The sequence below is a fragment of the Xyrauchen texanus genome, chromosome 3 (assembly GCF_025860055.1).
Source record: "Xyrauchen texanus isolate HMW12.3.18 chromosome 3, RBS_HiC_50CHRs, whole genome shotgun sequence".
Lineage (NCBI taxonomy): Eukaryota > Metazoa > Chordata > Actinopteri > Cypriniformes > Catostomidae > Xyrauchen > Xyrauchen texanus.
In genome coordinates this window covers 37,803,836-37,831,441 of record NC_068278.1, presented here as the reverse complement: position 1 = coordinate 37,831,441, position 27,606 = coordinate 37,803,836, and the positions used below count along the sequence as shown (strand labels likewise).

Below are 27,606 nucleotides of genomic sequence, written 5' to 3'. Positions count from 1 at the left end.
CTCAATACTTGGTCGGGAATCCTTTTGCAGAAATGACTGCTTCAATGCGGCGTGGCATGGAGGCAATCAGCCTGTGGCACTGCTGAGGTGTTATGGAGGCCCAGGATGCTTCGATAGCGGCCTTAAGCTCATCCAGAGTGTTGGGTCTTGCGTCTCTCAACTTTCTCTTCACAATATCCCACAGATTCTCTATGGGGTTCAGGTCAGGAGAGTTGGCAGGCCAATTGAGCACAGTAATACCATGGTCAGTAAACCATTTACCAGTGGTTTTGGCACTGTGAGCAGGTGCCAGGTCGTGCTGAAAAAAGAAATCTTCATCTCCATAAAGCTTTTCAGCAGATGGAAGCATGAAGTGCTCCAAAATCTCCTGATAGCTAGCTGCATTGACCCTGCCCTTGATAAAACACAGTGGACCAACACCAGCAGCTGACATGGCACCCCAGACCATCACTGACTGTGGGTACTTGACACTGGACTTCAGGCATTTTGGCATTTCCTTCTCCCCAGTCTTCCTCCAGACTCTGGCACCTTGATTTCCGAATGACATGCAAAATTTGCTTTCATCCGAAAAAAGTACTTTGGACCACTGAGCAACAGGTCCAGTGCTGCTTCTCTGTAGCCCAGGTCAGGCGCTTCTGCCGCTGTTTCTGGTTCAAAAGTGGCTTGACCTGGGGAATGCGGGGATGTTTCTACTCCAGACTCAGTCCACTGCTTCCGCAGGTCCCCAAGGTCTGGAATCGGTCCTTCTCCACAATCTTCCTCAGGGTCCGGTCACCTCTTCTCGTTGTGCAGCGTTTTTTGCCACACTTTTTCCTTCCCACAGACTTCCCACTGAGGTGCCTTGATACAGCACTCTGGGAACAGCCTATTTGTTCAGAAATTTCTTTCTGTGTCTTACCCTCTTGCTTGAGGGTGTCAATGATGGCCTTCTGGACAGCAGTCAGGTCGGCAGTCTTACCCATGATTGCGGTTTTGAGTAATGAAACAGGCTGGGAGTTTTTAAAAGCCTCAGGAATCTTTTGCAGGTGTTTAGAGTTAATTAGTTGATTCAGATGATTAGGTTAATAGCTCGTTTAGAGACCCTTTTCATGATATGCTAATTTTTTGAGATAGGAATTTTGGGTTTTCATGAGCTGTATGCCAAAATCATCAGTATTAAAACAATAAAAGACCTGAAATATTTCAGTTGGTTTGCAATGAATCTAAAATATATGAAAGTTACATTTTTATCATTACATTATGGAAAATAATGACCTTTATCACAATATGCTAATTTTTTGAGAAGGACCTGTAGTTTTAAATCGAGTATAGCATGTCAACCCCCCTCCCATAAAAAAACCTCAGATGCAGTGCATTTGTGGTCCAAGCACAGCATGTATTTGATGTAGTTTCACATCAGATAAGCTCTTGGGTTGCTACACAGCACACTAATATTGCAGCACACTCAGATGAGTGATGCATTAATGTGGCCTCATTGTTCTGCTCATTTTCAGCTTCTGGTCATTTTCAGCTTCTGGGAGCAAATAATTTTGCTGACAGCCTCTTGGTGACCTTTGTAATATTGCTGATTGTATTCAGTGTAGCCTATAAGGTTTCTGCTGCAATAGGTCTACAGATACTGAGCATAATGTTTTTTTTTTATAAACATCTTTCATTGCAATGAAGGACCAATGTCTTTTCTCAAGCATATTGGGGTTGTAGTGTTTTCTCTATCTTGCAGACTGATCAGAGGTGTTGCTGGAGACAGGAGAGAACAGTTTGTGCTGGTAGAATTGATAACAGGACTGACCAGACTCAAGTCGTCTCTATATACAACTAAACATTCAACAGTCCTTGAAGCCAATAGCCAAGTACAGACTGTTTTCAGAAAGCTGGCATACCAGCGTTCCCTTTTTCAGAACTTTCTCATACCCTTCAGGTTCAGTACACCCTTGAAGGTACAGCTGCCCCACTGGCAATGAAATGTGCACTTTCCACATCATTTCCATTAGGTGTAATACCTGATTCTTAATGTTTTTTTTGTCTCAAACAATTTCTTTAAAAAAATTCTCCATGCTATTTTCTTACTTTGTAAGTGGCATCCTGCAGCTATGAATATATTCATACTTTTCATGTGCCACATTCAGATGAACAAATGTCTGTGTGGAAAGGGGTGAAATGAGATTATGCTCCTCCACAACCACTTGCTGACAACATCACCTGCTCAAGGTCATACTGTAAGCAATAGTATGGTTGTAAGCAGCCAAGTCTTTTACTTAAAGCAGCTGAGGGCTGCTGGACGGTGCTTGTTAATGGACGCGCACGCTTGGGTTGTTATTCACTGCAATGTCCACACTTAAGTTAATATGCTTACATTGTAGGTTTATTTTACCGTGATTGGTCTTCATTTATAGTAAGCAAGAATCCAACAAACAGTCAATAAATCCACAGTTCCAAGTTCTTCACTAGTACAGATTTCCTACTGCACAGCATGGTATAGCATAACTTTAGCATGGCATAGCGTAGTGCTCAAAAAACTCCTTCCATCCAGCAACACCTGTCACCTGGAAGGAAGGTTCCTCCCTATATTCAGTAACCAATTACTCGGAGAGACCCCTACTGGACACACACTTACATAACAAGGTTTAAATAAAGACAAAACGGCTCTTACAATGGTGATGTAAGTGATTTAAAAAAAATAAATAAATAATTACATAGAGAAAGCACACCTGTCAGATAACACTGAAATGTGTCATGAAATTACACCTGTATCTGGAACAGCACTGTGCTCGATAAACAGTGGGGTAAAAGATGTCCAGGGGCCGCAGTCAGATCCTTTGCTTCTGCTTGTCAAACATTGTGTCCATTCACAGGGCAGCACATACATAATTGAATAAGTGCCTGTATGGTGTCCTGCTCCCATGGAATGCTCAGGGTCAAATGGCAAAAGCCTCAGGAGGATGCTTGCCCCACCATCTGCTCCAATACAACATCTCCAAGTGTGTCTTTGTGTGTGCTTGTCATTAGAGTATGGGGATTTAGAAAGAGGGGGTGTGGCTTATTCAAAAGCTAGTCAACAGGAAGTTCCAGAACAACTAAAATAGCCTTTGTTACTAATGGTGTTGTAAGCTATTACTTAAAAATTATCTAAAAAATCAGTCTGACTGATTTTTCCAACCATGTTTATAAACTTGCTTTTTTCATATTGAAAAGGAAACCAACATGTTCTCAAAATATTTCTCTTATCTCTCACCCAGATCCTCAATGTAACTGCAGTGCTGAGGGGTCAGTGGACCCGGATGACTGTGACGGGTTCACGGGCCAGTGTGTTTGCATGACTGGATACACTGGTCACTGGTGTGAAGAATGTGAGGATAAGTATTTCACCAATGGGACGAATGGCTGCCAGGCCTGTGACTGTGACTCCTATGGAGCCATGAGCCAACTCTGCAATAGGTAAGTATTCGCCCTTTTCACTCCAATCACATCACATTTGTTTGATTCATTACTTCGGGAATCATCAGAAATAGAGTCTGGGGCAAAATTATACCTGAGTGCCCTGTTCATCACACATAAAACTCTGAACCTTCAACCAAAACTCCTAGATCTTAACACACCCCTAAAAGACATGGGTTATATCTCCATCCACTTATTGGCATCACCAGCAGGTGGGTGTTTTTAAGACCAAGCCCAAACAATCTAGAGGGGGTCCAATAGAATTTATGTAAAGTCTTGAATTGCATAAGGTGCACCCTTGAATCTCTAGATGCAGACTTGATGATTTTTAGAATCCTAGCCCATTCTCCCTCCTCCAATACCAAGTTTAAATCTTTCTCACATAATCTCTTGAGAGAAGTTGAAGCTCTGTCCCTCAGACTCTGAATTAGCAGGGAGTAATACACTGATGCCACATGACCTTTTTCAAAAGCAGTATTCACCACTCCCAGAGAATCAGCCGCTTTAGAGGTGTGTATGCTATTCCCAAAAATAGTACAGAACAAGTGGCACAGCTTTAAATACCTAAAAACTGAGATCTGGGTATCCCAAAATGTTGAACCTAATGTTCAAACGAACACTCCGCTCTCATATAGGTCACCGAGTGTATGAACCTCCCTCACAATCCACTCTGACCAGCAGAAAGGGGACTTATTAAAACATAATTTGGGGTTCAGCCATATGCTCGAGGCAACATTTATAAATGTCCGAATAAAACACTCTGGACACTTTTTTCCATACCGAGTGCAAATGCGAGATAACTGGATGTAATTTATCTTATCTGGTTAGTTTGATAGGCTTTTCAATAGCGAAATCGGGGTAAGAACTTCCTGTTCAATAGTGACCAATCAGCCAAATGTCTGAGACCGAACACATAATAATAAAACCAAATCTTGGGTAGGCCTAGCCCACCTTTGTCAATCAGTCTATGCAGTTTACTGAAATGTAATCTGGGACATTTTCCATTTTAAATGAAGGAATTCGCTATGCTATCAAATTGATATGAGAGGGGGATATCTACAGGGAGAGACTGTAGCAAGTAATTTAATTTTGGAATACAATTCATTTTAATAACATTAACATTAAAATAACCTTCCCATTCATCGATAAATGTAATGAAGCCCACCTGCCCACATCACTGGAAAACTTTTTTATTAAAGGGTCAGAATGAACTAAATCACACAAATTTGCTGGGAATAAAATACCTAAATACTTAATGCCCTGTTTGGGCCCTTGGAAGGCACCAAGGTGAAAAGCCGTTACCGGGCAGTATGCCGTCAGAGCCAAAGCTTCGGATTTAGACCAATTAACTCTGTATAACTTAGATCTATTAGAGGCGGAGAATAATAATAAAATATAATCTGCGCAAAGCAAAACCTTATGTGCCATACCTCCTCCCACCACAGCCCCTGGAAAATTATCCTCCTTTCTTATAGCGGATTCTAATTTTTCCAGTGCAAGTCAGAACTATAATGGGGAAAGAGGGCAACTCTGCCGGTTGCCCCAATCCAGAGTAAATTAATCTGAAATTAATCCATTTTTTTGTACCGCCGCTACCGGATGTCTATAAAATAACTTAATCCATCCAATAAATGTACGCCCAAACCCGTACATTTCCAAAACCTTAAAAAGATAATCCCATTGTACCATATCAAACGCCTTTTCGCGGGCAAGTGAGATGGCAGTGACCATAGTCTGATCATTCGCCACTGAACACATGATATTGATGAAAGCCTAATGTTCTCAGAAGAGTGGCGGCCCTGGATAAACCCAACCTGATCTATATGAATAAGAGATGTCATAACCTTAATGGATTAGCCAAAGTTTTTGACAATATTTTAACATCTAGCTGGATCAGGGAAATTGGACTGAACTCTTACACTCACTTGGATCTTTGTCCATTTTAAGAATCAGAGAGATCTGGGCTTGCGTCATGGTTGGCGGAAACTTTCCATTCTTTAATGATTCCATATAAACTTCTAGCAAAAGTGATTCCCAGTTCTGTGGCATAAGATCTAAAAACAACTACGCTGCAAAGCCATCTGGCTCCGGAGCCTTGCCTGTAGGCAAGGCCTTAATTACCTTGCCATGCTCCTCCACGTTTATCTCAGAATTTTGTTGCTCAGTTTAGGGAGTTCTAAATGTTCCACAAAATTTATAATATCTTCATCAGTAGACGAAGACATGGAACTATAGAGATCAAAATGGAATTCTTCATCCCTTCAAGATCGATAAAAAAGCCCTGATCATCAGCATTAGGTACAAAAATATTAGCCAGAATCAACCTCTACCCCTGAATTTCTGCTAAAACAATAATGACTTCCTTATTTATTTTTACTCTGTTTGAGACATTTGAATTGCAGATGTTTACTTATCATTGTACATATTTCTTTCGTTCAAGAAAATAAATAACCTTCCTTCTGTTTATGGGGTGCCCCAACCCATTCACATTCCACGTGGAGAGCGACAACCCACTCATATTAACATTTGACATTTTGACATATTAGAAAAAAATGTATTGTGTGTCAAAAACTAAATTATAAAGACCACATTCCAACATTATTGTAATAATCAAACTTCCTCCAGAACCAAACAAACAGAAAAAAGAAAAATGTGCGCATTAACCTCACGCATGACAGCGCCAACCGGCGTCCATGTACGCCTATGAGAGCCCCCGTGACAACTTTGCCATCGGATTGCTCAAGTCCGGTGTTTCTGTACAGATTTTGTGAGACAGGATTTCATAACAGGAGAAAATCTATAAAACAAACTCTAGCCAATTGGCAGAATAAGCAAAAAGAATGTGTAGATTCATCCGCATAACTGCCCTGATTGTGTGTTCCTCCAGAAAACGAACTCCAGCCTCTATCCAAACCAGCACACACACAAAAGTAAAAAAGCTGTTCGGTTTCCTCGGACACACAATGACATACTTCTTCCACTGACTTTATGAAGGACATCACTTGCTGTGGGCATGTAAATATTTTACAGCAATCCTTCATATCTATTCTCAATTAGGCTGGGAACATCAGTGCAAAAGCAATCTTCCTTTGATGTAAGAGTTTCTTGCATTCTTTGAATCGATCACGTTTCTCTCTTGTCGAATTCGCAAACTCTGGGAAGAAGAAAATGCTGTGGTTTTTTCCTTACTTTGCTCCTCGCATAACAAAATCTTTATTGGATAATCTCAGAAATTTGGCCAAAATTTATTGGGGCATGTCTCCCTCAGTGGATCTCTGAACCGGAACCCTGTGAGCTCGCTCGATTTTTCAGCTTATGGCCTGTTATGTCCAGCAGACTCGGAAAGAGCTCGTCCTGAAATTCCACCATATTTTGACCCTCTACTCACTCAGGATTTCCAACAATTCGGACTTTGTTTCCCTGGTTACGATTCTCAACATCTTCCAACTTTTCCCAAAAGCGCTCCAACTCCACCAAGGTCATTTGCGGATTAGCTGCTAATTCCATTTCCGATGATCTCGCCAGATAATCTACACATTTCTCAACATCTGACACTCTTGTAACCAGCTCAGTGAATTTCGTCTCAATGGCAGTGACCGATCAACATATTACAGCAAGATCCTCCAAGTCACCAACAACCTTCGTCAACATTACCGTCACGCTCGACAGTCAACGCTTAATCTTTTCCACCATACAGTCCAAATTGAGTCCCGGGCTCGAGGCCTCCGGAGGGGCTTCAGTTTGAGCACATAAGTGTCTTTTAATGTCTCCAGAGCCCGAGGATTTTGAATTTGTATTGTCTTCCTAGAACAGTTAAGAATCAGGGTGTATCAAATCTCACCGGAATATGACATAAAAAGTATTAAAACCAGCAAAGTGCGCAGAGCTCACCATTCACACATCCGAACCTCGCATGGCGTCACGTGACTCCCTAAAATTTCCTTTTCAACAAAATGGGCCCTTTTCACATTTGAGGTTTTGGAACGGGGAAGTGAACTATAGGAGGGTAAATAGCGCAGCTGGCATACTGGTAAATGGGAGGTAGCAAATGTTATTGTAGTGTTCCCTTTTGTTCCATTAGCAACAAAAAAAAAAATCACTTGCATTTCCACAACTAAAGAGGGAAAGTTGTCTCAGTAGCTTTATTTGAAATTCCATGCAGCAGCATTGACTAGTTTGCTAGATTTTTGTTTCATCAATCACAGGGTAATATAACACAAAGTACAGTGATATGAATATACATTAAATGATGTTCATTAAAGAGCAATTTGGACGGTAAAGGGGCATGTTGGTTGTTGTAATTGTATTTACTTGGACAGTGTGTTTCCAGCCTCAGTATTTGTTCTTTAAATGTACCATGCAGTAAAAAGCTTCTTCCGGCTTGTTTGGTCTCTGTTACTGGTCAATTTTGGTGCATTGGAAAACCTTAATTGATTTCAACTTGCAACATCTGGAACTGTGTGATCTGAAGCAGCTATGTGTCTATACTGTCTTTTTATATTCCATGTTACGTTTCATGTCCCATGCCTCATTTAGGCTCATAGTCTGTATTTTTCATGTATGACCTTTATTTGACATTTGAATGATGACTAGAGTTGCTACTGGAATTTCCCTACCCCTTTACTCTGTCAGGTTCCTGCCAAACTGCTGCAATCATGTCACACTTATTACATCATTATAACCCAGTGAGCCTCTCGATGATATTTGTCTCTGAGAACATTCCCCGGAGAGTATCCTGTCTGAGCGTGTTTGTGAATGTGTCATAACCCAGTGCCATTGACACTGTTGGATTTCAGTAAATCAACATCACACCACTAGAAATGTGGCACTGTTTAGCCTAATTTACAACATTACACTTCTCCAGCATAACCAAGCATACAAACATTTAAGTTTGTACAAAAATTCAAAGAGGACAAGGTAATATAAATGGGTGTTTCTTAAAATGGGTCATGACATACTCTTGTTTTTATATATATATATATATATATATATATATATATATATATATATATATTCCCTGAGGTCCACTTATAATGCAAGTAAAGGATTTTTTTTTGTTGTTGCTCCACCAAAACTGTCACAATTTAATAAAATATTAGCATTTTCCACAATGTTTCTGACCTTCTGTCTGAAATGCCTTACTTTAAGCTGGCTCTTTAAGACTTAAGTGTAAAAACCCATTGTTCTGCTAACTTTGTGCACCCCCTCAAATTCAGTCATATTTGAAATTCGTTTGGAAGAAAATTAACAAACGTCATATCATTTATAAAACTACATTTGGTGGTGGTGCTTCAAGGCCACCACCATCATCCCAGCAATGCACAGCTCGAACCACATCGTCAAGTTCGCCGATGACACGACCGTGGTGGGTCTCATCAGCAAGAACGACGAGTCAGCATACAGAGAGGAGGTGCAGCGGCTGACGAACTGGTGTAGAGCCAACAACCTGTCCCTGAATGTCGACAAAACAAAAGAGATGGTTGTTGACTTTAGGAGAGCACAAGGTGAACACACTCCGCTGAACATCGACGGCTCCTCTGTGGAGATCGTCAAGAGCACCAAATTCCTTGGTGTTCACCTGGCGGAGAACATCACCTGGTCCCTCAACACCAGCTCTATCACCAAGAAAGCCCAGCAGCGTCTCTACTTTCTTCGAAGGCTGAGGAAAGCACATCTCCCACCCCCATCCTCACTACATTCTATAGAGGGACTATTGAGAGCATCCTGAGCAGCTGCATCACTGCCTGGTTTGGGACTTGCACCGTTTCGGACCACAAAGCCCTGCAGAGGATAGTGAGGACAGCTGAGAAGATCATTGGGGTCTCTCTTCCCTCCATCAAAGACATTTACAAAAAACACTGTATCCGCAAAGCAACCAGCATTGTGGACGACCCCACACACCCCTCACACAAACTCTTTACCCTCCTGCCGTCTGGCAAGAGGTACCGAAGCATTCGGGCCCTCACGGCCAGACTGTAACAGCTTCTTCCCCCAAGCCATCAGACTCCTCAATACTCAGAGACTGGTTTGACACACACACACACACACGTGTCCTGAGTTGCACTTTAATTACTGTCACTTTATAACTGTCTGCTACCTCAATAACTGCTATGTGCATAGAACACTATCTCATAGTATGTTATGTTTACGTTTTTAGAAACTGTCATCTTTTTGCACTACTGAGTACTGGTCGGCGCTGCACTGTGTCTATTGTCCTGTTCATTGTCAGTCATTTGTTGTACTGTCGCGTACTTTGAACATGTTTGCACGTGCACTTTATATAGGTATATATAGGTATTTTATATAGGTATTTTATTTCGTTGTGTTGTCTCATGTGGTCCTCTGTTGGTCCTTTGTTGTTTTTATGTAGCACCATGGTCCTGGAGGAACGTTGTCTTGTTTTGCTGTGTACTGTACTAACTGTATATGGTTGAAACGACAATAAAAACCACTTGACTTGACATTTCAGGGTTAACATATAACAAACAACCAACACATTTCATCTGAAAGTATCAAAAGGTTCACTAGCACAGCAACTATCAAACAGTCATGACATGTAAAACATTCGTAAATTAAACTGTTTACTCATGGGTCAGCCTCATCTTTTGAATAACAGTTCCTATGCAAAGCTTGAATCATATTGTGACTGGTTCACAAGCAATCCTTGCTGATGTAAGCCCACAAACACATGCAATCCATGCAGAAATGTTCTGAATACACAAACATAATATAATCCAAGATGTTGGGTGCTTCAACAGGCCAAAGCAGAGAGGCTTTTCTTAACATCTCACATCTTCAGTGTTTGTTTACACACCGGAATGTGTTTCTCCCAGTCAAGATGTGTTTTAAAAGTTGCTCTTAAAACACATCACATGAAACTCATCAAAATGATCAAAGACATCCATCAAGTGTTATATATATATAGCACAGATAGGTGCAATAGTAATGGCCAAAGCCATTCATCTACTGCAGGTTTATGTAGAAGAAACATTTAAATCCAGAGCATATGATGGTGTCCTGTGTAAGTCTCCTTAAAAGTTTAGATAAAAACCACTTGACTTAACTTGAGATGAATCTCCCATGACAAGCCCATCTCTCTCCTCTTCACCTGTGTGACAGACTGACAACCAATGGGCTGTGACAAGGGTGCAATGACGAAAAATAGGCATTGATGTCTTGCTGAAGAGGCAGTCATATGCAGATGTATTTGGTCCTTGTGATGTCACATGTTCCACAAATTCCAAACAGGCCATTTCAACAGCCTGGTTTAAATAAATGCTCTTTTTCTATTGAAGAGGAAGTTTTTAGTACTGAAACTTACAGTATGTTTTTACAGTTCAATGACCTCTTATATGTCAAAAGATCAAGGAAAATTGTATTACTCATATCATGACCCCTTTAACTTGGGACAATTGAATGTCCCAGGGGTTGATTTTAATTAGAAATAAAATGTTTTGTCTTTTTTTCTTTTTGTTACAGTAAGGTCGTCACATTAAAGCTGACTTTTTACTAGGCCTTTATCATTTATGGTCCTTTTCAAATGCTTATAATGTATACATTAGATTTTTTTAGACCCAGAATTTAAATATTAAATGATGAAAATACATTATAAAAATTCAAAATATTATATATTTATAATTATGCTAATCCCTAAAGGGATAGTTCATCCAAAATGATTTTAATGGTTTAACCTCATGCCATCCCAGATGTATATGACTTCCTTTCTTCAGCAGAACATATTTGAAGAAAAATTTGAAAAATATCTCAGCTCAGTTGGTCCTTATAATAGCAGTGGATGGTAACACGATTTTGATGCTCCAAAAAGCAATTAGCATTAACATCATCCATCCGCCACCAGTGGTTAATTTAGCGTCTAATAAAGTGATACGATCTTTTTGGTGTGAAAAAGATTAATATTTAAATACTTTTTAACTATAAATTATTATTGCACATGCTTACTTCCGTTAAGCATGTGCGACACACCCGGAAGAGCAGTGCTGTTTACAACCGAGTAGGAGGAACCATGTACAGATCGAACGCTGTAAACAAATTGAAGCAAATATAAACAAAGATGTTAGAAGATTTTGATTTAAGGAGAAGAGAAGATAGAAGTTTTTGCACAGCCATATTTATTTGAACCGGAGTACTCTGGTTAGAAGCGCAGGGAGATGGAGGATGCTGGACCAACAGCAGCACAACAAAAAGCCTTCGAGGGACAGAGAACTGAGGAGACATGCTTGTGCACATGTTGGCAATGCCAACAGAGGTAGAGAGCGTCTGCTGCAAGGAATTAAACGATTCCATGCCATCGCTGGAAAGACTGTGTAAGCTCAGCCGTGATAATTTATAGTTAAAAAGTACTTAAATATTCAACTTTTTCTCACTAAAAGCGATCTTATTGCTTTATAAGACATTCATTTAACATCTGGAGTCGTATAGATGACGTTAATGCTGATTGTCTGTGCTTTTAGAGCATAAAAAATCGTGTTACCATCCACATCCATTATAAGGACCAACTGAACTGAGATATTTTTCTTCAAATGTGTTCTGCTGAAGAAAGGAAGTCATATATCTGGGATGGCATGAGGATGTGTAAATGATGAGAGAGTTTTCATTTTTTGTGGTGAGCTATCCCTTCAACAAAGAGTGAAATAAATTATTTCTATACATTTTTCAAAATTCACAAATCAAAAGTTAGTATAGTTGTTAACCAAGTTGACAAAAGTGCCCGTATAGCATGCTTGAGATGAAATACAAGTAATGTTTGAGAGGGGAAAATCAGGTAAATATCTCCTGTGAGCAGATTATTTATTGCCTGTTATTTCCATTTCAGTTTGTAATTCTGCCTGATTATGCAAAAAGTGTGAAACTATTTAATTCTGTATATTTATTATACATTAAATGTTAGCTATGAAATTAACCTTAGCAAGACAAAGGAGTTGTCCATTTGACTTCAAAAACATTAGGATGTCATTTTCATCACCATCTTTTCCACCACGTAATTCTATTAGGCTAAAAATAATACAGAATTTGAGATGGAATTGACACTGTGGTGGGAATTTCAATGACTTTCAGAAATCTATATTTTTATTCTATATATTTCTTGTATGCTTACACAATCCACAAGTAAATGTGGATTGTGTAAGCAGTGACCTCTTACAGTGATGGCCACTCTTTCTTCAGAACTTCTGTGAACTTGGCTGTTTACATTCCATGCTCCACTTTAATGACTCACACTAGACCAGATTCTGAGTCTGCTCAGATTAATTCTGTATGCAATGCACCAACACTGTGTTTTTTTTCACTGTCTCTCTATGTGCAAAGAACTGTATGTGTATGTGTAAAGCAGACATTATAGTGCAAGGGTAAAGTTAGTGTTGGATTGTCTGCGCCGTGACTCCACATGCTGAGTAATTATAGCATTCCCACAGCAGACGGCTGCAGATGGAAACAGGATAGCCGCAGTAGTGCGAGAGTCAGCATCCGCTTGTGTTTGATTTGGAGCATGCTCAAAGACTGCAGCCCCCCTCTGCTCTCCTTGACATGGAGAAAGACATCATAATTCACAGCATTCTCGCTCCCTCTCAGAACGCATGCTGTAAGGAGCTTCCATTACAGTACATAGTATCAAATCAGTCACTAAGAAACCCCTGATTTACTCCTCTTGTTTGAATAACATGTGCCAATAACAAAGTAAGAAGCAGTTGCAGTTGGAAGCTTCAGTGTTTAGAAATGTTAAGTTGTTGTGTTTTGTTTTTTCAATGTAAAAAATACTTTCTCCTCTCTCAGCTTAATTTGCAGAGACAGTTTTAATTAAGCCATTCATATGTGGATTCCCTTGAAGAGTGTTGACACTGTAACTCAATGGTGCTATTAAAACTTTGCTCTGGTTGTTTAAGAATCCTGACTAGCCCAACAAAGCAACACTGACTCAACTATAGTGTAAATTTGTTACAGTGCTATCTCTTTTTTTCCAACCAATGCCAAACAAAGCAAGTGTGTGTGTGTCTGTCTGTCTGTCAGTCAGTCAGTCAGTCGATACATAGTGACCCAATGAGGTCATACTGGGATTCTGAGAAGTACATTGCCACACTTAATAACAGTTTACAGTATCATTCAACATGGAGCAAAAACGTGACAGGTCATAAGCCCAGGGTGCCATATATGTATATTTCATGCTCATAGATGTAACAATTTTTACAAAGGAACAGTGTCTAGCTCTCCATCTGTAGACTGTCGTCAAAGAGTGCAGTTTTGACCAGCAGCTGCTGGAAATGTTGCTATCTGTTTGAATATGCCACTGCACTGGCTCTCCTTTGTCAAATACAAATTTGCCAAATTTGAAATACATTTAACACACATGCACTGTTTTTAATCAGATTTTGGTAGAAGTATTTTGATACTCATTTTGATTTCATTATTATTTGTAAATTGAGTAATTATTTGATCATTAAACGTGATCACAGTTGGAAAAAAAGAGCAGACAGCAATCACTGAGTATACCTTTTCTTTGTATCAGATTTGTGTATGTAATTCGCTGTGTTGAAAAATCAGCATACAGCACTTAAGTGAAGCATATACTGTTGCTTTAGAGAACACTACTCTGGTCATGCTCCAAACCTCAAGCCATTTCCTGTGCTGTAAAACCAAAGGCTGCAAGTCAGTCAAGCTAAAACAAAATAAAGAAAATCTGCCTGCCCTGATTTGGTTGTGGAAGTCTGATCCTGTGGAAATTGGTAGTTTTCACATTCCTAGCTGCCCCAGAGTGTTTGGGGAATGCTGATTGAACTAGAGCTCATTCCTTTATTGCCTCTCACACTGATTCGGGATCAGCATCCTCATCCCATTTCACCACAAAACTGGTCTCTTATTAGCCAGTGTACAAAAGTCAGCTAATATTGCCTTGTTGTCTTTTGACAGTGCTTCCCTTTCTGACATGTACTGCTGCCATTAGGTTACGAGGGACATTTTCAACCTCAAATGCATTATAGTAAAACTCCACTGAAATAACGTTGACACTATAATTAGATGTAGCCTATATGGAACTTAGACAGCAGAAAATGTATCTGAGGGAGTTGTTGTATTCTGTTTGGCAAAAAGATTAAGAAAGTGAAGAAAACGTCCAAATCATTCAGTCACATTGACAGCCGTGCCTTCCTACAAAATGTCCCCTGACTGAAAGTTGTTGTTCTTCAATACAGTCGGAGTAGTAATATTCAGCAATCTTCCCCACAGACATATTTTTTCAATTGATTTTCTCTTCACTACATTCCCTTAAATATAGCTGATCTGGGGCTGTTGTGGAAAAAAGCTATGCCATTGTAGCATTTTCTTTTCTTTCTGTTTGTGCCTGTCTGGTCTGGTTCACCACAATTTAGCCTGCTTTTCCAGTTGACAAGGAAAAATTACATTTATAGCATTTTGCATCATTTTACATTGGCTCATTCATCTAAAATTCATTGTAACAAAATCAGTCCAGACATTTGTACTAGGACTCTTTGTGCCACTTGTTTTCTAGTTTGTTTGCTTGGGGAAGAAGCTGTCATGTAATCGGCTGGTGCGGGTCCTGATGCTGCGATAACGCCTGCCTGATGGTAGCAGTGAGAGCAGCCCATAACTCGGTTGGCTGGAGTCTCTGATGATCCTCCGAGCTTTTATCACACACCGCCTGTTATATATGTCCTGGAGGGAGGGAAGCTCACCTCCGATGATGTGTCTGGCTGTTCGCACCACCCTTTGCAGGTCTTTGCGGTTGTGGGCGGTGCTATTGCCGTACCAGGCGGTGATGCAGCCAGTCAGGATGCTCTCTACAGTACTGGTGTAGAACCGTGTGAGGATGTGGTGGTTCATTCCAAACTTCCCTCAGCTGTCTCAGGAAGAAGAGGCGCTGGTGAGCCGCCTTCACAACGGCCTCAGTGTGGACGGACCATGTGAGTTCCTCAGTGATGTGGATACCAAGGGACTTGAAGCTGCTGACTCTCTCCACCAGTGCTCCATTAATGGTGATGGGGCTGTGTTCTCTGTCTTTCCTCCTGAAGTCCACTACAAGCTCCTTGGTTTTACTGACATTGAGGGAGTGGTTGTGCTCCTGACACCAGCGTGTCAGAGTGTGCACCTCCTCTCTGTAGGCTGTTTCATCATAGTCAGTGATCAGACCTACCACCGTCGTATTGTCAGCAAACTTAATGATGGCATTGGAGCTATGTGTTGCCACACAGTCATGTGTGTATAGGGAATACAGGAGTGGGCTGAGAACACAGCCCTGCGGGGCTCCAGTGTTGAGGTCAGTGATGAGATGTTGCTGCCCATTCAAACCACCTGACGTCTGCCTGACAGGAAGTCTAGGATCCAGCTGCACAGTGAGCTGTTTAAGCCCAGAGCCTGGAGTTTCACATCAAGCTTGGTGTTGAATGCTGAGCTGTAGTCTACAAATTCCGGTGTTAACGGCAGAGTTTTTATTCTGTGATGATGTTAATTCCCTGCCACATACTTCTAGAGTCGGTGGTGTTGAACTGTCCTTCAATTTTGTGCCTGTACTGGCGTTTGGCTGCACTGATAGAGTTACGGAGGGCATAACTGGCTTGTTTATGCTCCTCCGCGTTCCCGGAATTTAAAGCGGAGGTCCGCGCATTAAGTGCCGTGCAAACATCGCCGTTAACCCATGGTTTCTGTTTGGGGTAGATCCGTATTTTTTTGGTCGGAACAACGTCCTCTATGCACTTCCTGATGAAACACGTTACACTATCAGCGTAAACCTTGATGTCGTCATCAGAGGCAGACCGGAACATCTCCCAGTCTGCGTGATCAAAACAGTCTTAGCATAGGAAACACCCTTGCAATACATCTTAAATGCAGTTATGGTTTATGTGTTATAGCTTTATTAAAGTTAAAATAATAAGGAAGCTGGTCATGTTAATAACTACAAACTCCAAAACTGCCATTTCTCTGTGCTGTCAGTGCTTATTCTATGAGTTGCGCGAATGTCCCGATCTAAGAGGGAGAGATTGAAACTTCATCCGGCTGAGGCACACTCTGGGCAGATTATAATGTGATGGCTCGTGACTTATTAAATAATAATATGCGTCACTGTGTGTTTATTATCTTGAAGAAAATTGGCAATATGCAGCTTTATTAATAAGAGAGAATTAGTTTTTTTGTAAGTTAAATATGGATTGAAGTGAACAAAAAAGTGAGAGAGGGTAGAATTAGTCCAATTGTACACTGCATCAAAATACGTTTTTGATTGGTTTTTGTTTTGACTTGTTTTCTAATATAAGTATCTAAAACAGCTTTAAAACAACGTACATTTAATTTTGAAGCTATACTGCAGAAGAAAAAAATTTCTGAGAATACTGAATATATAATATAAAAATTACAAATATTTAAAAATACCTAAAAATCCTTTAAAAAAAGATGAATTCACCTGAGAAGCAGCATTTAAGATATTTGCTTTTACAGAATAGATCTTGTAATATAGAAATGTTGTCTTTACTGCACTAGCAGAAGTATAACCAAGTGAAAAATACACTTATATACAAAATACACATATATTTAAGATGCATTCTCTTAACCCTCTGGGGTCTGAGGGTGTTTTGGGCCTTGGAGAAGTTTTGACATGCCTTGACATTTTTGCTTTTTTCAGTTGCTTAAAAACACATTTATGGCTAAAGTCTGATAACACTGTATTCAGCACAAACTGGACTAAAATAATATGTGAGCAACATGTGTGTACATGATTGTATTTTTGAGAAAATAACATTGTATAGCATGTTTTTTTAAAAAAGGCCATATAACACATACTAAACATTTGTCCACAAGCCTTTTGGGAACTGGATCTTGTAGCCTAGAGGTTTTGCTACAATATGATGTGAAAACCACCCTGATCACTCATTCATACAAAACAATATAGTAATTGAACTTTTGTAAGACACTTTTAGTGTTAGAAAGGTCATATGTGAGGAGGCGTGAATTATAATGAATATTGATTGTAATTCACACCTGAGGTGACAAAAGACCCCTCCCTGGGATGTGACAAAAGACCCCTGAATGTGACAGAAAGAGAATGACTGTGTGGAGACTTAATGATCAAAATCAAGTTTTAAGTTAAAAGAAGTAATCTGACTATACATTTTCTTTACATAAAGACTTTACATAATTTTAGACCTACACTACCGTTAAAAGAAGTCTGTTCTGCTCACAACGGCTGCATTTATTTGATCCAAAATACAGTAAAAACTGTGATATTTTGTACTATTTTTAAAATTTAAAAGAACCGGTTTCTATTTGAATATATTGTCAAATGCATTTGTGATCAAAGCTGAATTTTCAGCATCATTACTGCAGTCTTCATTGTCACACGAATCTTCAGAAATCACAAATCTGATACATATTTCTTATGTTACATGTAAGAAAGAAAAGGTATACTCCGTGATTGCTGTCTGCTCTTTTTTTCCAACTGTGATCACGTTTAATGATCAAATAATTACTCAGTTTACTAAGATGGTGATTTTCTAATATGGGCATATTTAAAGTGCATTTTACTCATTTAACCTGAACAAATATTTGCAAGCACAAGTTTGTTGAAGATAATGAGGCAGCATAAACACTAGTTGAAATATAATCTAAACATTAATATTGTTTTTATATCATATTTCATAGCATATTTATATCATACAGCATACAATTGAAATACCTGCTTTAGCCGAAACAGCATTTAAATGTAAGTAAAACTTGCCTATTAGGACATATTTCAAATTTCAATACTCTGAATCCTGGCTGGCATGTCTGGAAACAGTCCCACTAGTAAAATATGTACATGTTTATATAAAATAGCATGTCAACTAATGAAAACTAAATTACTTACTCATCTGAAATTGTATCCTCGGCTGGATCAAGTCTCTCTGGAGACGCCAGCGCGAGGGTTAAAGCAAGTCTAAACCCCAGAGACTTGCTTTAACCCTCGCGGGTTAAAGCAAGTCTAAATATCTTATATTTAGATATAAGACCAGAGGGTTAAAGCAAGTCTAAATATCTTATATGTTGCTTCTCAAGTAAGTGTATCTTGTTTTAAGAATTTTTAGACAATTTAAAATGGAAAACAAGACAAAAAAAAAAAACATGATAAAATAGGATTTTTGCTGTAATTTGTTTTACTGAATCCCTTTTTTTAATTTTTTTATTTATAATAATTTTTTATTATTATTGAATATTTGAAACATACAATATACTCAACAACCACATCACACCAGTCATCCAACAAGATTCAGTGCAGTGGTGGGGCAGTGGTGGCTCATGGGGCAGTGGTGGCTCAGTGGTTGAGGCTCAGAGTTACTGACCAGAAGGTTGGGGGTTCAAGCCCCAGCACCACCAAGATGCCACTGTTGGGCCCTTGAGCAAGGCCCTTAACCCTATCTGCTCCAGGGGCGCCGTATCATGGCTGACCCTGCACTCTGACCCCAGCTTAGCTGGGATATGTGAAAACTAATACATTTCACTGTATATATGCAAAAAACTGTGTGTATAATGTGTGACCAAAATAAAGGATTCTTCTATTCTTCTAAGATTCCCATTCAGAGCAACACACAGAAGCATCCAAGGTCAATGTCCTGCTTAAGGGCATGTTAACCGATCTACCACCAAGCCAAAAAAAAAAATTAAGATTAAAAAAGGTGAACCTGAACCCCCAAGATCCCCCCACAGTTCCCTAATAGCTGTCCCTCAACCATTCGAAAACCCATCCCACAGTCCCCCCCACGAGAAAAAATAAATACAAATAAAATATTGTTTTTTGCATTTAATTCCGTTCCCCACTCCATAATGCACCAACAACCAAGACAATGAACTAAAGAAAAAAGGAAGAAAACAAAGGAAACAACAAGCAACAATACAAATAAATAAATAAAATAAATCAATTTAAAACAAAGGGCATCAACGACAATTCAAATCATAACAGCAAAGCCAACTTTATATGTTTGTGTGCATGTCTCTATTACATGTATGTGTGTATTCTTGTATATGTTTATTTGAATAAGAACATTTGTATACTGTATACATGTGTACAAGCAACTGCACGGCATCAGCCTCATGCAAACCGGCATTAGTTTTATTAATAGTGTCACTTAGTCTCATTCAAATGTAATTTTTATTTAGTTTTATTTTTATTTGACCATGAGACCAGAAACAGGCTACCTGAGAGCAATACCAGAATAAATGGTCTATTGATTGTGTATCATCGAAACAAACTCTGCAGAGCTTCGATGATTTTATTCAGCATTTTGTTGCTGGCAAGAATTCTATATAATAATTTTAGCTGAAAAGCACAAAGTCTCGAATCTTGCGTTGTTTTATATATCAACTCATACACCCTGTACCATGGAATCGGTACATCAAAAATCTCTTCCCACTTATTTTGCAATCTGTATGGAACTGAATAAAACTTAATAAAAAGTATTTTTTCCTTTAATTCAGTGAATGTCATTTAGAGGTACTTTTAAAAGATGATTTTGTCCTCTTTATTGTTAGTAAGCAGATTTAAAAAAAAATTTAAGTGGGGCACAAGCTGAATAGTCAGTTAAGAGCTAATGATTAATCGTTGCAATAACCGCTGAATATTCATTCTAATAATCGTTAGAGTAAACGATTATCAAAATAATCATTAGTTGTAGCCCTTGTTGACAGCAGGCAGAGCGCTAATTCACTTTTTTAGCATGAGTACAGTCTAGTACCCGACCGATTTATTGGTTGGCCAATATTAGCCTTTCACAGATATATCGTATTGGCGTATATGTTTTCTGAAATTGCAGATATAAAAACTTTTTTTCAGAACATATAATGTAGAAAACATTGCTTGGGGTGATTTAGAATTGGTGTATTAACATAGTTTGTCCAGCAAAGCATGCTCCGACTCCTTTGTTTACAGAACTGAGCTGACGGTGGTTTTGCAGACCGTGCAAAGTCAGTGCCTTCTCGGTAAGTTGCTAACCAGTTTGTGAAATACATACTGGAAAGTTAATAAACAATGACCCAATCATTTTCCCTTGTCAATAAAACTACTATAACGTTAACCCTGTCCCTGACATGTCACATCTGTTTGATATGTTATATTTTGTCAGTGCAGTCAGTAATGTAGCAGATTGAATAAGCATCAGAGCATCTTTTTGCGGCTCAGCAGACAACGGTGCGTTGGTGGATTGTGTCTGTTGAGTGTTGATATCACACTATGTTTTTACCTAGTTGTGAGACACAATGCTTGGAAATAAATAAACAATGTCCATCTTTTTCTCTTTGTGACAACGAGCTTATAGCTAACTAGCTAACCACATAGCTACTTTCATTCATTGTCAGCTGAGTGGAAGCTAATGTGTAAACTGTTTTGTTCAGGATTCGCAGTTTGATATCCCCTTCAACCGAACAATTCCAATCATTCCATTTACAAAATGTAATATTTAAGAGTCTGGTTTTCCAACATTGAAAGTTCCCCCTGAACATGTATATCAGAATACAGTGTAACACCGCTGCCGCTGTTTATCTCTTGACTCGGCAGGTGTTAATGCTTCTTGTTTTACGACCTGCCCCTAATTGACTGGCAGTATTAAAATAGTCTGCAATTGACTGATACCAAACCGTACTACTGATGTTTATTTAGCTGTTTATTTTATTTTTGTTTATTCTTTATTTATTTATACATTGTTCATTTCTAGAATAGGTTGACAATGTAAAATAATGTAAATATTTTTTGCTAAAAAATATTTGTTCAAGAAAGCAGCCTTCAGAGTACCTTTGCATAGTCATATGGGTGCAAAATCAGTGAACAATCCACATAGAAAAGGTCTGTTTTCATTCCAATTCAAGAGTCCCATATCAGTCGGTCACTTGGACTGTAATGTTTAATTTGTGTGTTCATATATTTCATGTTTTTTTTTTTTAAAGTTTAGTTCCAGTTCATGTCATGTTTTCCCTAGTCATGTGATTCCTGTTTCCTTCCATGTTCATGTGTCCTGTGTTCATTGTTTTATTGTTTAATTATCTTGTGATCAGTTCTGTCTTTTCATTGGTTAACTAGTCTTGTTCTCCCATGTCATGTATTTAAGCCTCATGTTTGCCATTGTCCATTATAATGTATTGTATGCAAGTGTAGCTGTTTATTTTAAGCCACGTTTATGTTAAGCCATGTTTGAGTCAATTCATGTTCATGTTTATGTCTAGTTTAGTTCACATCTATAGTAAGGGTTTTGGATTTCACGTTTATTTAATAAATTGCACTTGGGTTCTCACTTCATCGTCATCATCATTGCCTATGCCAGCAGCAGTCTTTCGTTACAAGGACAGACTACATGTTTATTTATTTAAATTGTAGCCTTTTGCGATTTAATAATTACTGGGATTCACGTAGTGACCTGCTTTTCCGGATTGGGAATCTGCCATCATTATGTCAGAGCTCCTTGGTCTAATGACACAGAAACACTTCAAAATTAAAGCTCCACCAAAACAAAGCTTAATTTAAATGAAAAAAGGATGACAGAAATTGATCACTACTATATAGTTATGTAATATTCACTGTTTTACTAATAATAATACTAAATCAATTGTAACTGTATTATATTTAAGCAATATCTCACATCTGTGGTTCTCTATTATGCAGCACTTTATTTGACAAAAATAACTCTGTTGTATTTAGAATTGTGCTGAGTTTCTGTACAAATCACTTCATTTGATAAAAATAATACAATTTCATGTTGAAAATGAATTGTTATACTTTCATTTGATTAAAGTTTTAATTATTTATTTAAACACAATTTTGATTCTAAAATGTAAATAAACTCCTGATATTGAGTTCAGAAAAGAAAAAAAAACAGGTATCGGACTCGTCGGTATTGGGGAGTACTTAAAAAAAAAAAAAAAATAAGAAATGGTATCGGAACATCCCTACCTTAGGGCAATGTAAAGGTGCCAATCCAGAATTGTGTCAATGCATGAATAAGGATGGCAGTTGAAAAAAGTCAATATAATAACCGTACAGAAATTTGTTTTACATACAGAGATTATTTCACTTCTGTGCAAATCACATCACTTCAAGTGATGTCAGTGAGTTTGTAGGTTGGTATATGAATTTTGTTTTAATAAACCTGGTGCAACAGCACAAACTGAAAGATTAGAAAGGGCATCATTTATTATCCAATTTCTCTATATCTAGCCTAGGCTTTTAGTAAAGCTGTCAAACTACAAAAAGCAAAACCTGTTTCTGAAAAATTAACTTTACACAATGTACAGTATATTCAAGCCTAGGCTGAAATCAGTATGTCCTTTGATAATCATTTGTGTCTAATTTAATGTAATTTAATGGAAAAAGTTTTGAGTGGCATTCAGTGACGAAGCAGAATTCTGAGTGGCATATGAAGTCGTAGCTGGGCGCCTTCAATGAACGAGTGGCGCTCGTGTTCACACATGCATAGAAGACAGTGATTACATTTTTTTGGGACACTGTGCAAGAGGAAGGCATCTCTCAGGAAGTTGAGACCCACAAACACACACAGGCACATGATCACATACTCACCAGGTTTACGTGTTTATGCAAACCTGTGGGCATATTCATAAATTATTATTCGGTATTACAGCAAAGCACACTTTCACACACAACAGAATGCAGTGTGTAGCCTATAAAAAAATACTGAAAATTGCCAAACAGGCTTTTTATGTAAATGAGATTCACAATTAATTCCTATCATCCTGGCTGAAAAGTAGAGAAAATAAATTAGATGAGCCCTGCTCAGCATCAGCTCTATCAGCATTCAGACAGCCAGTATAACCAATCCTACTATACTGTATATAAACGGCTCACCTGCAGCCAGGCAAAAGAAAAGCTGGAAAAATGACCAAACAAGGGATTTGTGAAGGCATGAATGTTTAGCATGTGTATGAAAGATGTAGTGAAAGAGAGAATAGTTTTAGTACAATGGGACTTTTTTGGGGGTGTCTTTGTATCTCTATATAATGTATAAATAAAAGAAAGTGCATATTTTACATTGGCACAGGACACTATCTCAGCATAAATGCATTTGTTGCATAGCAACAGAAAAAGGGAGGACCTTCCCACAAAAAAGAGAAAAAGAGGGAAAAAAGTATGAGAGACAAATGGGGGAAAAGGTGGAGGAGTAAAAGTGTGGGGGGACTGATATTTTTGAGAGAAATATTGGGAGCCACAACACTGAGTGGAGAAATTGGCTCTGTGTGTGTGTTATTGGAGGATGGAAAACAGGAACGTGAACCATTACTAATATGTCTAATTTTACTAATATAAATCCAGTGTCGGACAAGTGTCTTTAAAGTAACTTATTATGTGTACATGTGTGATTCGGTAATGCACCTTAAATGGAAACCTGTCAGTGTTTGATTTACATCCAGGTAGTGGGATATCATGTTCAATATGTTACACTGTCAGATTCTCTCTTTTACTTGCCTCAGAGAGCTTCTTCTAGACTGTTTGAGAAATATGATGGCCTGTTGTGTTCAATTTAAGCTTCTACACCCAGTGAACAATCCAACTGTTATAGTGGCAATTAAGGTAAAACTCTCTGAGATGGTTAGGTAGGATTGATTAGGGAGAAACCTTGAAGGAACCTAGACTCAACTCTGGTGGCCAAATTCCTTACGTAATTTTTTTAACTGTCACACTGCATTGCCTGTATTTTGTATATTGTGCAATATAGCTGTGCCATTAGTGTTAAATCTCCTTTTTTGCATCTGTTTGGGTTTAAAGTTGAGCAAGTTTCAAATGTACCATGACGGGTTCCTGCATGTAATGCATACTGATACATCAGAGTAATTGTATGAAAATGTGGCAGCACACTACCTTTACATTACCCATACTCTTGAGCACTGATGTCCTAAATCTAGTATTTCCATGTATACACTCCTCCATTGCTGACTCTTAAGGGAAACACACAGACCCAAAGGGGTAACATCTCTGTGCCCATGATTCTCCTCCTCCACAGTGTACACAGATGACCAGACACACTGCCCTCGTTGCCTGTGGGAGAAAATGTGTTTCTGATGTGGATTTTGTTTTGTGGATGTTTTGTGACTGTCCAGTGAAATGTGCAGCATTGTTACTGAAATACTGAACAATTAGGGTACCATTTAGGGTTTTTTGGTTCATATAGAACTATTTATGTAAGTACTGCCAGGTACTCTTTCTGTACCACCACACATCCTGATGTGGTTGATTGCAAAAGTACCAAGTTTTCACTAGAAGTGAAACTTAAAATCTGCTTTTAGTTTCTTTTTATATCAGTGCCATTGAGAAAAAAGATGGCTCATGTCACACCTGCCAAATAATAACACCAACAGGTGCTTTGTATGAAACCATAAACAACAAGCCAGTAAAAAAAAAAATATTTGTGCTATTTTTCTGTCTTCTTGGTTGATAATAGTTTATTGTTGATAAAGCTGATATTAAATAAATAGATGAGTAAAACAAGATGTCAAATGTATATAATGTGAGGAAAGCCTATGATGATAAAATATAATAAAAGTAATTATTATAATAAAAATAACATTATAATAAACATAAAAGATTGTATAGCATAATTACGAGTATAAATGTCACTTAAATTTTCATTAATTTAATTATGGTTATAACACACAAATGTTAACCCAGCATTTAACCCAGTAAAGAGTAAACAAGTTTGTTTCTCACATTGCTCTCTCATTTGTATCTATAACTCCTTATGTTACATCTACTTCCACCCTCAGATATGGACAAAAGCTGGACATTTGTGTTAACTTGTCAAAGTTTATTTTTTAGACAACAAAATATTACAGCAGCTCATCTGTTTCTTGGATACATTTAGAGGTAATCCAACTGTCTGAAGAGAGATGATGGATGAGAAGAATTAAATAATTCTCCCTCTGTTTGGGTGAATGGGCTCATTTTATTTGAGGCCCACCTCCCAGTTTACTATGCTCCAGTAACACATGCTACATTGGAAAACATCACCATGGGTAATCTACACTTCCTGCTTGGCCTAGATGTTCCAGAATCTCAGGTCCGCCTTTACCTTCACTTCCTACCCTCACTGTAAATGTTTCTTTTCAAAATAAGGAGCAAATTACTGGAGATTCACTTACACTTAACTGAAATGTCAATCACCTTGGCCACCCCAGTAGACTATAATCATAAGAAAAAATTAGAGCATGGGCCCTGTCCTAATTTAAGAATCCATTTATGCAGAATTACTATTGCTGAAGTTTCACATAGCCAGGCTTTTCGACACATTTTTCCACTTTGTAGCTTGTTCTGGCTAAGAACCACCCACTTAAACCCTGTATACTTCCATTGTGACGTGAACGCTCAGTGTTTGTGTACAGTCGAACACGAGCCTTTCAAAGTAATTTCCATATAACTGTGTGCACATACACAGGCGGTTGCCGCATGCGCGCCTATATTGCTATGAGACACCGAACTTTCTCTTCAGGAGTTTAGATCAATAAAGATGTCTTTAGATTCCTTCAGACTTGAGTTATACTAATGCAGGTATCTTCTGACCTCCTCACACATGCGCTCTTGACTTGCACATCCACTGTTGTTGTTTTACCTTCATCTCTGGATGAAGGTAAGCTGCTATTACATCTTCTAGTGCTTATTCGTGATGGCAACGGCTCAAAATGTAAGTGTTGCCACCTTGTGGACCCACTAATTAGTGGAAATAACTCCTGGTGCATGCACATTTAAAGACGTGTGGTTAGAAATATCGGGCTGCGGGCGTTAAGTGCTTGGACACTCTGCTCATGACAAGATTTGCGTCACACGTCTGACCGAAGTATACTTTGGGCTTAAAACAGGCAGAGGCTGTTTACTGACATCTAAAGCAACCAATCATAGTTTGAAATCTTATAAAGTGACTGATCCAGCAACTAGCACTCCTTGCAGTAGCCCGTTTCCGTTTAAATTTAAACATTAACTTTTTTTTTCTTGCATGCTTGTCAAATAAATCCTTTCTACCCTGACTCCTGGAAACTTTGCAGCCGGTCAATTAGATTGAAACTGGTGATTTTTGACAACTCTTGCCTTTTTTGTGTGTAATCTATAAATTGATGTGTGCATGCTGCCTGTGGCTGAGACCACTCTTACTCTAATGGATGGAAAACTCTCAGTAACCCATTGAAATATGGTAAAAGACAGAAATGTAGATTTACTTTTGATTCACTTTGCTTTACTTCTCAATCTAAATCCTCATCATGCAGCGGGTACTGAAGCCGTGTTAAATGGGATGCACCACAATGCATTTAGCTAATTATGTAATTTGAATTACCTTTTAACACACTCAAATTCTGAGTAATTCTGAGCATGTGTTCATCTGAAAAGATGATACATTATTTGAGGTTTTTTTTTTTTTTTTTTATCCCTGCACTTTGGGGACTGTAAGAATAGTTGCTCAGCTCTGCAGTGAGACAAGACACAGCACATGAACTCAAAAATACATTTTAGTCAGTTGATTCAAAATACAACTTTGTCCTGACACATCTTGTTTGCTTAAAACACAATAAAACATGAAACACAGGAATGCTGCTTTGCACAAAACAGCAGATAGTCTCCGAGCAGCAGATATTGCTGATGGATGATGAAGCCTGACCGATTACCCATAAACAGGATTACATTCCTAATAGTCTCATCGCAGAACGGCTGTTCAGAGTGCTTTTTAGGAGAAATAAGTGTAAGGCTATTAGTCTCTTCTGATTTCCATTTGTCTTTTTAGGCTAGCCATCAATATAATGATTATCAAGTGTTACAATTAATACCCAGTGTTTTAAATAGGACATTTGAATTGAAACTGTAGGGAAACTTTTAAAGGGATCATATATTGAGGAATCACATTTTTATATAATCTGATCTTTTGAGACAAAAGAACTTAATGTCCTCTAAAAATATACTGTAACTTTCAAAACTTTCTCCTTATTGGAAGAAAAGAGAATTTATTGAAACCAAACTGCAGAAATGTCCAGTCCTTATGCTATCCTGATTGTTCCTGTCTCTTATAATGATAATAATAATAATACAGCCCTCTAAAATGCGAGTAAATCACTCGCACATGTGGCCAAATATTGTCACTGGATTGTAAATGTTCAGATTTCACTCGCAGTGATTGAGTTGTGTATTGGCGAAGAGGTTTAGCA

General features: G+C 38.5%; 1 protein-coding gene across 1 annotated transcript in view; it reads left to right on the top strand.

Moving 5' to 3' along the window:
* The window catches only part of LOC127632615 (multiple epidermal growth factor-like domains protein 9), a 157,592-nt gene that overhangs the window by 37,803 nt on the left and 92,183 nt on the right, over positions 1 to 27,606 (top strand). The window contains exon 2 of the mRNA XM_052111315.1: positions 3,237 to 3,435. Coding sequence (XP_051967275.1) covers positions 3,237 to 3,435 — 199 coding nt within the window. The remainder of the gene's footprint in view (positions 1 to 3,236; positions 3,436 to 27,606) is intronic.